Source organism: Bos indicus, chromosome 25, assembly GCF_029378745.1.
Source record: "Bos indicus isolate NIAB-ARS_2022 breed Sahiwal x Tharparkar chromosome 25, NIAB-ARS_B.indTharparkar_mat_pri_1.0, whole genome shotgun sequence".
In the NCBI taxonomy this organism is placed as follows: Eukaryota; Metazoa; Chordata; class Mammalia; order Artiodactyla; family Bovidae; genus Bos; species Bos indicus.
Genome location: NC_091784.1, coordinates 3,434,965 through 3,447,793, shown reverse-complemented (window position 1 = coordinate 3,447,793; position 12,829 = coordinate 3,434,965). Strand labels below are relative to the sequence as shown.

General features: G+C 64.3%; 1 protein-coding gene across 3 annotated transcripts; it reads right to left on the bottom strand.

The window, feature by feature from the left end:
• Nucleotides 1-216: 216 nt before the first annotated feature.
• Nucleotides 217-12,504, bottom strand: GREP1 (glycine rich extracellular protein 1). 3 transcript variants are annotated; one of them, XM_070779505.1, is made up of 38 exons: nucleotides 12,426-12,504; nucleotides 12,198-12,230; nucleotides 11,663-11,692; nucleotides 11,520-11,549; nucleotides 10,644-10,673; nucleotides 10,529-10,561; nucleotides 10,375-10,446; nucleotides 9,897-9,950; nucleotides 9,595-9,642; nucleotides 9,114-9,146; nucleotides 8,971-9,030; nucleotides 7,987-8,016; nucleotides 7,872-7,904; nucleotides 7,565-7,600; nucleotides 6,763-6,792; nucleotides 6,649-6,681; nucleotides 6,525-6,560; nucleotides 6,307-6,336; nucleotides 5,879-5,920; nucleotides 5,500-5,529; nucleotides 5,389-5,421; nucleotides 5,257-5,292; nucleotides 4,896-4,925; nucleotides 4,772-4,804; nucleotides 3,692-3,745; nucleotides 3,526-3,558; nucleotides 3,408-3,449; nucleotides 3,284-3,316; nucleotides 3,136-3,171; nucleotides 2,425-2,469; nucleotides 2,104-2,145; nucleotides 1,972-2,004; nucleotides 1,478-1,552; nucleotides 1,367-1,396; nucleotides 983-1,096; nucleotides 777-821; nucleotides 620-673; nucleotides 217-390 (listed from the first exon to the last, which is right to left on the bottom strand). In XM_070779505.1, the coding sequence occupies exons 1-38, from the start codon at nucleotides 12,490-12,492 to the stop codon at nucleotides 383-385; spliced, it is 1,566 nt and encodes a 521-aa protein (XP_070635606.1). In that variant the 5' UTR covers nucleotides 12,493-12,504; the 3' UTR covers nucleotides 217-382. The 3 variants fall into 3 exon arrangements, with proteins under 3 accessions (XP_070635606.1, XP_070635608.1, XP_070635607.1); XM_070779507.1 differs by lacking the exon at nucleotides 777-821; XM_070779506.1 differs by lacking the exon at nucleotides 5,500-5,529.
• Between the last annotated feature and the right edge of the window lie 325 nt (nucleotides 12,505-12,829).

Sequence of the window (12,829 nt, the reverse complement as noted above, 5' to 3'; positions counted from 1 at the left end):
GGACATGGCTCCATCTCTACATTGTGACCACGTGTTGTCCCTGAGAGCAGGCCTGAGTTTGTTCTGTGCTCATGTGGCCCCTATCTGGAGCACAGCCCCTGGCACACAGCTGTGTTGATGTTTGTTGAAGGAATGAATAAGGTGCTGGGTGGAGGCTGCAGGCCCAGGCGGTCCCCCAGCCCAGCTGGTGATCCCCCCACACAGCACACAGAGGCAAACAGGGAAGCACACTGCCTTTATTGAGACTTTCAGCCTGCAGGAAACCCCAGGCCAGAGGCCAAGCCGGAGGGTCTGGCTGGCCTTGCCTGAAGACCAGGCTTGCATGCAGAGGCGCTCAGGACAGGCCGTGGGTGTGCTCGGGTGCTCAGCATTTCCCAAGAAGTCAGCGGCCTAGGCATAGACAGAGCAGGGCCCAGCTGAGCTCTGGCCCCTGCTCACCTCCTGGGGGACACGGGCCCTCTATCGGATCTCTGGGGCCAGCCACCCACCAGGCACCCACAGGTGGCCTGAGAGCCACTATCTGTTCCTCCCACAGGTCGGGGTTGCCCCCAGTGCAGCCCGGAGGTGTGATGATGGTGGCATGGGGTGGCTGGGGGCGGGGCCCTGAGTTCCCTCTCACCTCCAAAGCCATTTCCCAGGGGGCCATTGCTGCCTCTTTTCACCTCAGGGCCTCCTAAGGCACAGAGACAAGCCAGGGCACCCAGGTCAGCAGAGGACTTCGGAGTCCTTCTGCTCACTCCCAGCTTTACCCCAGGCCCTGGGAGACCCCTACTCACCCAAGGGCCCAGGGCCCAGCTCTGGCCTCAGCTGCCCATAGGGCCCTGGGGGAGAGATGGAGGTGAGGATACTGAGTCCCTCATGCCCACCTCTACGCCCTCTGCCGGGAGTGCCCGCCTCCCTCTCTGCAGGGCAGTCAGGTGGGCCCAGAGCCCAGTTCCCTGCAGCCACTCCTGCAACAGCACTCTTCCGCACACCCCATTACCTGGTTGGCTCCCGACTTCTGGGTATGTGCCTCCGACCCGGTATGTAGGCTTCAAGGCAGCCCCCCAGGCCCGGAGGGAGGGCCAGGGAAAGCCCCTCAGGCCCGCAGCCTGACCTGAAGGAGGAGAGCCGCTTGGGACCCCTGCCCTCTGGAGCTGGGTGTCCAGGATGCGCCGGTCCTTCCTGGTTCTCAAAGCCCCCTGCCCACCTGGCCTGGTCCCCACCGCCCTTGCTAGGGCCCCCTCTGCCCTCTCAGTGTGTCTTACCATTTCCTCCAGGGCCTGGAGTGGCCACTTTGGGGAGCACAGGGGCAGCTTCCCCACACCCGTGAGAGAACCAGCCCTTTCCCTACCCCCTTGCACTCAGTCGCTTAGGCCCAACTCACCGTTCAGAAAGCCATCGGCCCCTGGGAACCCTGGAGGACGAAAGACAAGGTCAGAAACACGAGCACCCCTGAGCCCAAAGCCCCCCACCTCACCCCCAGCCCCCCAGGCACCTGGCTGTGGGCGGACCTCAGGGAAGAACCCGGCTCCCAGACCACCGTTGCTGTTGCCGTTGCCATAGCCCAAACCTGCAGGAAAGCGGTGGGAGGGGGGCTGGTTGGGGAGGGGCGGGGGCCTCAGGGGGTGGGGGCAGGGTGACCTGCTCATGGAGAGACAGGGAGGGGTGGGCAGACAGACCGACTGACTCAGAGGCAATTTAGAGAGGGCCTCCCACAATCCTGCCCCTGCAGGCAGCTAAGGGCAACAGCCCAGTTTCAGGAAGCCATGGCTCCCCCAACCCCGGGCACCTCCCTCCCCACCTGTTCAGTTGGTCACTCTACTCTGACCTGAGACTGGACCCACACCGCACAGGCTCTGGCCATCCATGTGGCCCAGCGCTTAGTACGCGAGAGCCCGGCAAGTACGGACAGAGACAGACACACAGACAAGCCATGCTCGCCATGAGGGGGTGCAACTCATGCCCAACATGGGGACCCAGGGGGCTCACCGACTTTCTGGGGCCTGAGGCCACCACCAAAGCCTGGGGGAGAGGAGGCTGGGTCAGAGATAACCTGGGCTGGCGGAGGCAGGGGATGGGAAAGGGGGAATGGGAAGGGGAAGCTCAGAAGGGCCTCCTCACCCAGTCCTGCTCCTGGTCCGTAGCCATTCGGGGGCTGGTACCCTGTGAGGGGAAATGGAGGTGAGTGGGGAGGACCCCGACTTGCCCTCACTCCTTGGGGCCCGTGTGTGGACCTTGGGGACTCTGAGGCAGAAGGGACTCTCCTCATCCCCAGGGAATGGAAATCAGAAGACATGAAGTCAGAAAGCAGCGTGAGAGACCAAGGGTAGACTCAGAGAGGGACTTCCTGGCCTTAAGACGCCTGAACACCTGAGGCGGCCAGGAAACAAGGGAGATGGAATGGCATAATCTGGCACGGAGAGGGAGCAGAGAGACACACACCTGCTTCCTGAGGTTTCGGTCCCCACTGGAGGGCTGGAGTAGGCACTAGAAGGAAGGCCAGGGGACAGGAGTGAGCCCCTGGCGAGGCAGGTGGGGTATGCCCCAGGAAGCCACGGGGGAAGGGATGGGGCCTGGGGGTGCTGTCATACAGGCAGTCACACGGGGTCTCAGGGCCAGGGTTCAGGCTCTTCTTCACTGACTTGCTGGAGATCGGGCCAGGGGGCTTCTGAGCAGCCCAGCCAACCCCAGCCCCTCCTGGGACCAATTACCCACCACGGCCCCTCAGGCCCCCCAGTCGGCACTGACCTGGGAACTTGCCATCCTGCCCTGGGAGAGGTGGCTGGGATTTCAGGCCCCAGCCACCCCCTTTATCAGAAGGGATCCCTGGAGTGGGAGGCTTGGCAAGAACCCCACCACTGCAGGGACCTCGATGGGGAGGAAGGGAGAGGGCAGTGACCCCAGGCCGGCGGCGCCTCCAGGCTGCCCTCCTGGCCTCCACCTGGTCAAGCCATGACCTGCGGTGGCTTTTAGGGCAGATAAGGTGCTGCCAGGGGGACAGTAGCCATGTCAGAAAAAGCCCAGCTCCCACGGGTCACAGTCTGCTCTGGGGACAAGAGGACTCAGCTGCCTGCTGTGGTTCCTGCTATTGCCCACCCTGCCCCAGCATCCAACAACATTCCCCCACGTCCCTCTGTTCCACCCCTGTCTCACCTGGCTGGGCCCCCAGCCCATTGCCGTTGCCATATCCTGGAGGGGAGAAATGGATGTGAAGGGCACTGGGCGGGGGTGGGGGGTGGGGGCGAGGCGGGTTCTGAAAGGAGAGGCAGGAGGTGGTGCAGGACAGGGAGGGGAGGCTCACCTGGCTTCTGAGGTTTCAGACCCACTCCGAGGCCTGCAAGGGAGACGGAGGGCACCTCAGGCCCAACCAGCCCTCCTGGCGGAAGGAGCACTCTCCCCCCACCCCAGGCCCCCACCAGACTCACCTGGGAGGAGCTGTGGCCCGTTCCCCAGCGGCGGCGTGTATCCTGGGAGGAAGCGTGGACATGAGGGCAGGGGCCTGGGACACTTCAGAGGGGGCAGAGGAGAAGAGGATAGACTCACCTGGCTTCAGAGGGCTCACGATCCCTCCCAGGCCTGGGGGGAGACCAGCAGAGGCTGAGTGACCGTGGACCCCACCCTGCCCCTCCTCTTCCCAAGGACCCAGCTCTTCATCCAGTGGGGCCACCTCCCCACCCCCCAGAACTCCAGGCCTGCCCCTGCCCCGCACCTGGCTGGGCCCCTTGGCCTGGGAAAGCTCCAGCTCCCAGTCCATTCCTGTAAACTGGAGAGACAGAGGCAGGGGTTACGAGGAAGAGCAAGGGCGGGAGGAGATGGTTTCTGGGGGTAGAGAGAAGGCGGGGCTCCAATCCTGACAGCAAGTCCAGACTGCACCGGGGGGCCCTGCAGTGTGACTCGAGTCTGCCAGGGTCGACCTGGAGATGACAGCGTCACGGGCTCAGGCCCGCAAGACTGCTCCCCCCACCCCACCCCGCACTTCTGCCACCAGTTTCCTGTCCAAGTTGTCACCTGTGCTTCTGACCAGCTGGCTGTAGATCAGAGATTCCCATGACCCCCTCCTTAGAGAGGGGTTTGATTAATTTGTTAGAGCAGCTTACAGAACACAGGGAAACATTTTACTTATCAGATAATCGATTCACTAGAAAAGCAGGGACTAGACCCGTAGGCAGGCACTTAACTGCTCCCATCCCCTCTGAGCACGCCACTCCCAGCACCTCCATGGGGTCATCTGCCCAGTGTTGTTATTCGCTCAGTCATAGCCAACTCTTTCGGAGAAGGCAATGGTACCCCACTCCAGTACTTTTGCCTGGAAAATCTCATGGACGGAGCAGCCTGGTAGGCTGCAGTCCACGGGGTCGCTAAGAGTCGGACACGACTAAGCAACTTCATTTTCACTTTTCACTTTCATGCATTGGAGAAGGAAATGGCAACCCACTCCAGTGTTCTTGCCTGGAGAATCCCAGGGACGGGGGAGCCTGGTGGGCTGCCGTCTATGGGGTCACACAGAGTCGGACACGACTGAAGTGACTTAGCAGCAGCAGCAGCCGCAGCAGCCAACTCTTTGCAACCCCATGGACTATAGCCGCCAGGCTCCCCTGTCCAAGGGATTTCCCAGGCAAGAATACCAGAGTGGGTTGCCATTTCCTTCTCCACCCAAGGCTCAAACCTATGTCTCCTGTGTCTCCTGCATTGGCAGGTGGGTTCTTTACCACTGTACTACCTGGGAAGCCCTATTTCCTCTTACAAATCACAGTATCACAGGGCAGGTAGAGAGAAAAGGAGAGTTTACCTGGCTTTTGAGGCTCCATGGCCTCAGCAACTCCTAGAGAAGAAGGAGGTGGGAGCAGGTGAGGGACCATGACCTGCTCTGAGCCTGTCCCCCTCCATCTGCCCCCCAGCACCCACTCTTGTACCTGGGCCATAGACGACGGGAGCTGCAGGCCCTGTGGGGACCGGGCGGGGAGAGGCTGAGGTGCACAGGAAGCCGGAAACTGGGGCCCCCTTCCTCCCAGTGTAGGGACCAGAGAACTTGGAGCCTCCTCTGCTACATGGCCACCCTCTCCAAGGAGCCCAGGAGGGGCACCTCAGAGCAGGATCTAGGCCCTTGCCCCCTCTTCTCTCCTTCTCGCCTAGCCTCCAGCTTCTCCCAATTCCTCAGTTCTGAGCTGGGGGGCTGGTGGGGACCCCATCACCCATCCTGACCCTCAGAGGCCTAGAGGGAGGCAGGAGAGAATGCCCAGGCACGACCTCCACCCCAGAGCCCGTGAGTCTCACCTGGCTGGACGCCCAGTCCGTTACCATTCCCAAATCCTGGGGGGGCGGGGGAGATGGAGGCGGGCATGTGAAAGGAGGCAGGGAAGCTCAGGGTTTTGGGGAGGCGGGGAGAGGCGGCTAAGGCGGGCTCACCTGGCTTCTGGGGCTTCACGCCGGCCGCCAGGCCTGGTGAGGGACACACAGTAAGTGCGGGCCCCCGGGCCCCCGGGGCCCCCGCTGCCTCCCTGGGCAGGGCCCCCCTACCTGCTCCATAGCCATTTTCAGCCGCAGGGCCTGTGCAGGGTGGGGGGCGGTGATAAGACTAGTCGTGAGGCTGAGGGGTGAGGCCAGCATGGGGGCCCCTCGGTATTGCCCCCTCCTCTCCCCAGGGTCCTTGGAGCCCCTGGACACCCTCCACTTGTGAACAGGGGGAGAAGGCCAGAGGGACCCAGGAGGGTCAGGACAGCCTGCTCGCCTCTGACACCTGGGGTTTCCCATGCCTCTAGGCCTGGGCAGGCAGCGGGGCTGACGTGGACTCCTCTAGGCCTCCCTGGACCCCTAGGCCCCAAGATTCAGTTTCCTGCGGCCCCCACCTCTCACGTCCCTTCTCACCCCCACCCCCTGAGGCCCCGGGCCCAGCTACCTTCACCCGGCCTGGCTCCCAGTCCGTTTCCATTACCGTAGCCTGGGGAGGGAAGTGGGGCAGGAGGGCAGCGTTTGAAGGTGAACCCCTTCAAAGCAGGAGAGAGACGAGGCAGGGGGCTCCGGGGGGTCTCCCCCTTACCTGGCTTCTGAAGCCAGCCTCGTCTGCCCTCTACTCAGAGCCTGCCCTCCGGACCCCCTGCCCCGGGAAGGCCCACGCTCAACCCACGCCCAGATCTTAGAGCGAGGAGGCAGGGGTGGGGGCACTCTGATTCCGGGGGTCCATGGAGAGAGACGAGGCCAGGGTAGGACTCCCCTGGCTTCTGGGGTTTCATGCTCCCCACGAAGCCTGAAGAAGACATGGGAACAGGGGGAGAAGCCTGCCCAAAACCCCCCATCCTGGGCACCCAAGGGCCCCTCTGCTCCTACCTGCTCCATATCCCTGCGGTGTTGCTGGGCCTGTGGGGAGAGGAAGGGTGAGCTGGGTGGATTTGGGGTCTGGCTGAGGCGGAAGCCAAGCCAGAAGGCTGGAATCCTGGGGGTTTCCTCCCAGCACCCCTCAATCATTCCCCAGCCCTCATGAGGCCTGGAAAGGAGGCGGGAAAGGACATAGGCACGTGGAAGCCTCCAGACTCCACCACTCTCACCTGGCTGAGCTCCCAGTCCGTTTCCATTCCCAAATCCTGGGGGGACAGATGGAGGTGAAGGTGAGGGGGGAAGGGGCCGCAAACTCCAGGTGGGGGACAGAGACAAGGTGGGGCTGAGGCTCACCTGGCTTCTGAGTTTGCACACCCCCTCCAAAGCCTGGAGAAAAATGGGGAGCAGGTGACAGACCACCCCAGAGCTCCAGCACCCCGACACTGGCTTCTCCCAACCCTCTGGTACCTGCTCCGTAGCCATTCTGAGCCAGGGGGCCTGTGGGGGAGGGAGGGGTGAGAAAGGAGTTTGGGGCCCTGGCTAAGATGGGGGGCAAGTGTCAGTCGCTCAGTTGTGTTGAACTCTTTAGACCCTGTGGACTTGTAGCCCACCAGGCTCCTCTGTCCATGGGGTTGTCCAGGCGAGAGTCCTGGAGTGGGTTGCTGTTTCCTTCTCCAGGGGATCTTCCCAACCCAGGGATTGAACACAGGTCTCATGCATTGCGGAGGCGGATTCTTTATCATCTGAGCCACCAGGCAAGTCCCAGTGGCCCCCTCCAGAGCCCAGGCAAAACCAGGGTCCCAGAGGCTCTCCCCAAGCCCCTCTCAATCCCTCATCAATCCTGCCCCTCAAAGGCCTGGGGGCGGGGGGATGGAAGAGGAGGCCCAGATGCGGACCCCCCATCCCACCCCAGCTGGGCAGGTCCTCGTCCTGGTGTCCAGCCTCCCTGTGGAGCCTGAAAGCCATCCTGCCTGCCTGGGGTCCCCCCTGGTGTCACCCCCACCCCCACCAACCAGGCAGGAAGGGGGCCCTTGACATCCCTTCATCAACCACATACTCTGCTCTCAGCATGGGCTCTTGTCACCATGGCCCGTGGCCACTTCCAGAGCCTGTTCCCTCTCTGGTCCTCTCTCTGGGATGCCCTAGCTAAAGATTTCTCAGTGGGGCACGGTCTGCCTCTAGGCCCCTCCTCCCAAGAATGTGCCCCCCCACCACCTGGCTGCCGAATGAGTATTTGCTGTGGGACCCCAGACGGGACAGCGGGTCTCACCTGGCTTCTGAGGTTTCAGCCCTCCTGCTCCAAGGCCTGGGGACAAGGAGAATGTTCAGTGAGTCCACCCGGATCCCGTCTTCCCTCAGAGCCAGGGGCAGCCCCCTCCCCTTCATCCACCACCCCCTGGGTGAGCCCTCAGGCCCTAGAGCTCCGGGCCTCACCCGGCTGGGCTCCGTTCCCAGTCCTGAATCCTGGGGAGACAGTGAGAGGCCTGAGACTGAAGCAGGGCTTGAAAGGAGCACAGACACAGAGAGGACGGACAGACAGACCGACCGAGAGCCCGACAGGGCAGAGCGGGACTCACCTGGCTTCTGGGGTTTCCCGACCCCTCCAAAGCCTGAGGAGAGACCGGCAGGTCAAGGACCCTGGAGTGCCCCCTCCGGGCCTCCCCCCTCAACTTCCCCTGGTCCCCTCCCTACCTGGTCCAAAGCCATTTGGAGCTGCGAGACCTGGGTGGGCGGGGGGACATAGGAAATCCAGACAATGCTGACGTGGGGGTGAGCCCCAGCCTGGACCCCTGCCCTCCCCCCAGTTCTTCTATCCAGCCTGGGTAGGTTCACAAGAGGGGTGGGGAAGTCCCCGTGGGGACCTGTGCCAGGAAAAGGGCTGGGGAGACAGCGGCAGCTGAGACAGGAACCGCAGATCCAGCCTTCCTCCTCCTTCTGGCCCTGAAGACTCCTGGGGTCTTATCCACACTGATCCCACTCTGACTGCTGCACACCCCAACCCCCCTGCAATGCCAGCAGCCTCCTCCCTAAGTTCTCCTACTCCAGGTAGACCAGCTCTTTCACTCCCAGCGTAAAACCACAAAGGTGAATCCCACAGCTAGGTTCAGGTCCCCGCTGGCCTCCAGCCCTGGGCTCTGCCCTCCGGCTTTCTGCCCTTGGTGGGTTCTCCCCCAAGTCCTGACCTCAGTCCGCACGGGCACCCAGGGGTCCCAGCTTGGGCACTCGGCCCAGCGGGCCTGCAGCCCAAAGGCTGACCGGCGTGGGGTCTGCAGTGCGCAGTCAAGGCCAGGCTAAGACGGGCACTTGGGAAAGGTGGTGGAAGGAGTGAACCCCTAAGGGGCCCCTGTTAGGAGTCCAGAGTAGGACACGGCAGTGACCCCTCCCTCCTCCAGCAGCCTGGGCCCTAGCCTCCCTCCCTGGCTGGGCCCCCAGGCCGTTCCAGTACCCTCTGTGAGCCATGGATGGGGCACTAGGGAGGACTTGGGGTGGGGACAAGGGCAGGGAGGGGCAGGGGCGAGTGTCTGTCTCACCTGGTTTCTGAGGTGTCACGCCCCCTCCCAAGCCTCGTGTATGTGGACCCCTCCCAGCCCCTACTCTCCCATAAACCAGTTTTCTGCCGTCCTCAGCCCCTGCCCCGCTCCTCCCCAGCACCCCAGTTTGGCCCAGCGCCCTCACCTGGCTGGGCTCCAGCTGCGGGGAAGGCCCCAGCCCCCAGCCCATTCCCAGCGCTGAGTCCTGGGGAGACGGAGAAGGAGGGAGTAAGGGGGGAGGATCAACGAGGGGAGAGGGTAGGGAGCTAGGGACAGGGTGGGGCTCACCTGGCTTCTGAGGTTTCACGCCCCCTCCAATTCCTGAGAAAGAGACCCAGACGTGGTGAAGCTCTGGTGAACCCTAAGCCCAAACCCGCTTGCCAGCTCCCCCCCATCATCTCCAACCCTGTCCCTGAGCCGTGGGGCCTGTGGGGAGAGGGAGGTGGGGTCTGGGCTGCCGGGGGTGGGCTCACACCTCCGGGGGTGTCCTCACCCGATGAGCGGGGCACCGCCCCCACAGTTCTCAGAGAGTTATGCCCAGAGAGGGGCCGGGGAGCCTGGACCCTCCCCAGGACCCCAGCCCCAGCCAGAGGAGTGGCAGCAGCGGCTGGATGAAGGGAGCGCAGGCCTCTCCCTGACCTCACCCCAGCCCCGGGGAGAGACAGAGAGGCCGACGCTGACCCAGCCAGCCCCTCCCCTAAGAGCGGGGCCGAGTCCCTGGGCACCCCCTTGCCTGCCCCTCCCTGCAGCCCTGCCCCCCAACGCTCACCTGCTCCCGGAAAAGCCCCAGCGCCGACACCATTTCGAGCCCCGAATCCTGCGGACAGGAGGTGAGGCCATTAGTCACGGCTGGGCAGGTCGGGGCGCACAGACGGGCCGGGATCCGTAGGGGGAGCGCCGGGACGGGGGCGGGGCTCACTGGGCCGCGGAGGCTCCACGCCCCGCACCCCCAGGCTGCCTCTCCGGCCCCCTGCACTACACCACTCTCTCCCCGACGGGTTCCTCGATTCCAGCTCTGCGCGCTCCCTCCGCTATCCCTGGACCCCAGCGTGGTGCCCCAGGCGCCCTTACCTGGCTGGGCTCCCAGCCCCGGGAAGGCACCAGCTCCCAGCGCGTTTCCGTACCCTGGAGACAGAGAGGAAGGGTGGAGGGGGCAGGGGCCGGGGCCAGGGTGGGAAGACGGGGAGGCGATCTGAGGGCCATCACACGGTCAGGGAGCAGGGCTCACCTGGCTGCTGGAGTTTCGCACCCCCTTCAAAGCCTGGGGAGTGAGGCAGTGGTTGAGGGGACCCAGGGACCCAGCCTCTTCCTGGGACTCCATGAAAGAGAGGTAAGCGGGGGGCATTTGGGGTCTCAGCTGAAGGGGGAGCGATTCTGTGTTCTCTGTTCCCCAAACTAGACCACAGGATCCTTTACGGACCTTGCCTCTGCCTCCAGTGAGTCACCAGCTCTGCCCTGGGGGACCCGGGGAGAAGCCCCTCCAGAGGGTGAACTGATGCACCCTTCACACCCCTCTCTGCTACCCACACCCGTCCTTCCCCCACCTCACCTGGCTGGGCAGCAGCACCCGGGAGGGTCCCGACTCCCAGCCCGTTCCCGTTCCTAAACCCTGGAGAGACACCTGGGGAGACAGGGCAGGCGGGGTCAGGGAGAGTGAGGGAAAGGGGCACAGAGCCGGGAGGGACAGGTAGGGTGAGGCTCACCCAGCTTCTGGGGCTTCACGCCCCCTCCAACGCCTGAGAAGGAGACAGGGGTCAAGGGACGGTCTCGGGACACCCCGTGTCCGGGCTGCCCCAAGAATCCTGGCCCCACCTCTACCTGCTCCGTAGCCATTCTGAGCTGGAGGGCCTGTGGGGAGAGTAAACCATGAACTGGGTAGGTTTAGGGAGAGGAAGCCACGAACCAGGTAGGTTTAGGGTGGGGGGTGCAGCACCTTGGACCCCACCAGAAATAGCAAGCCTGACAGACAGCTTCCTATCTGGCCCCCACCCTCAGAATCATCCATCCTGCCCTCCCTTCTGAGGCCTGGGAGCCCAGTCCTCCTCCCCGCCCTCCACTCACCTGGCTGGGCTCCCAGCCCCCGCCCATTCCCGAACCCTGGGGGAAGAGAGTGAGGTGAGGGGTGTGAGAGAAAGATGGGGAGACAGAGAGAGAGCTGGGGCCAGGCCGGGCCCACCCGGCTTCTGCGGTGTAACACCCGCTTGGAAGCCGAGGGGAGACTGGGTGAGAGACCCCGGATGCCCCCCACCCCTCAGCCATTCCGAGCCTGATGACTCAGCTCCAGTCGGCCCTTCCAAGGAAGGGGGAAGGCGTGAGGGTGTGGATAGGGGGGCTCCCGGGAGCCCAGACCCCTTCCTCCCTTCCTCTGCTCAGAGCTACCCCGGGGGGCCTCGCTCTGAGCCCAGGGTGCGTGCCCTGGAGCTGGCTTCTGCGGCAGCCAGGGAACAAGCAGGGAGAGGAAAGAGTTGTACCCCCAGGTGGGTACTGGGTGACATGACACCAGAATGGCCTTGGTGGATTCCTGATGGACTCCTGGGGGGGGCGGCAGGAGGTGGTGAGAAGGAGGAAAGGACAAGGAAGACACTGCAGGAAGGGGGGCAGGTGGGTTTCTGGGGCGGGCAGCAGCACGGGGGTCCCTGATGTTTCTGAGATGGCTGCCTCCCCCAGACCCAAATCCCGTTTCCCATGCCTCACCTGCTCCTAGACCACTGGGGGGGCCATAGCCTATGGGGGAAACGGGAAGGTGAGCGGGGGTGGGGCAGGAGGGGCCAGGAGCTAGGGTGCCCATTGCGAGGACACAGAGGGACCCCCCCTGCGCTCCCCTCCACCAGCTGTACCTGATCGATAGCCATTGGAGCCTCCTAAGCCTGTGGGGTCGGGAAGAGGGGGGACTTAGGGGGCAGCAAGGAGCTGAGTCTGCATGCTCCCTGCAAAGCGAGAGGGTGCGGCCCCCCCCACCCCCGGGCCTCAGGCTCCCCGGGGATCACCGCAGGGTGAGCAGACTGGCGGCAGGGGGAGCGGAAGGGTCCCTGGCGAGGAGGGAGGGGTCTGGGCCAGCCGCCTGGGGGCGGATCCCCAGGCAAGGTCCTTTCCCTTTCCTGTTGCAACCTGCCCCCCTCCCCCCGCCTCCCCCACCAGGCCCTTCCTCCTCTGGCTTCTTTTCCTCACACCGAGTTAAGGTTCTGCCCCCTCTCAATCCCCCTCCAAGGGTGCGGGGTGTCTGTGTTCCTCATACTTGAGCTGACATGAACAAGGCCACACGCCTCGTGTTCTCCAGGGCCCCCAGATCTGGATCCCAGAGAGCCCCCAGACCCCTGCCAGGGAAAGACCAGACCCTCTTCCTTGAGCCCAGCGTCTGGAGGGTCCACTTACCTTTCCCCAGGCCCGGAGACAATGGAGGGAGCCCTAGGGGAGCAAGCCGGGTGCCAACTCAGGGCAGGGACCCCGGGGACAGAGAAGGGGCAGGTCCCAGGCATCTGTCCCCCAGCCTCCCCAAACCCTGCCCCGGCCCAGACTCCACAGGCCCTCCCCTCCCTCTCTGGGGCCCAGTGCTCCCCCAACACCCCCAGACCGGCCGGCAGCCCCACCGCTGGTGCTCACCGCCTTGCAGGCTTTCAGAGGTCAGGCCGAGCAGGAGAAGGGCTATGGGGAAGGCCCAAGCACTCATGGTGCCGGCAGAGTGGGAGGGCACCACCCTGTGGGCCTTTAAACACCCCTGCTGGGTGGGGGCCAGGGTCTCCGCTGGGCTGGCAGACCCCAGGGGGCCAGCCCCTACCTCCTGCTGCTGCAGGAGATCAGCCCCAGCCTCCTCCCTGCCCCACTCCTCATCCATCACGGGTGCTGACAGCTGGGACAGGCTCCCACCTAGCCCCCCGAGGCTCCTCCACCCCTGTCAGGGGCTGGGGCCCTGGCGTCAGGCCTGGAGGCTCAGCTGCTCCCCCGCCAGTTGGCGAGGGGCAGGTGGGCACCCCAGGCCCAGCCCAGACACAGCTGGGGGTGAGAGG

Bases quoted from the DNA above. Each gene is read 5' to 3' on its own strand.
- GREP1 (XM_070779505.1), bottom strand. From the start codon at position 12,492: ATGAGTGCTTGGGCCTTCCCCATAGCCCTTCTCCTGCTCGGCCTGACC. The intron at 9,147-9,594 runs GTGAGCGTTGGG...TCTCTTTCTCAG, and splicing joins TGGGGCTTTTCCGGGAGCAG to GAATTGGAGGGGGCGTGAAA. The intron at 6,337-6,524 runs GTGAGAGTGGTG...CTCTCCCCACAG, and splicing joins CGGACTGGGAGCTCAGCCAG to GCCCAGCAACACCGCAGGGA.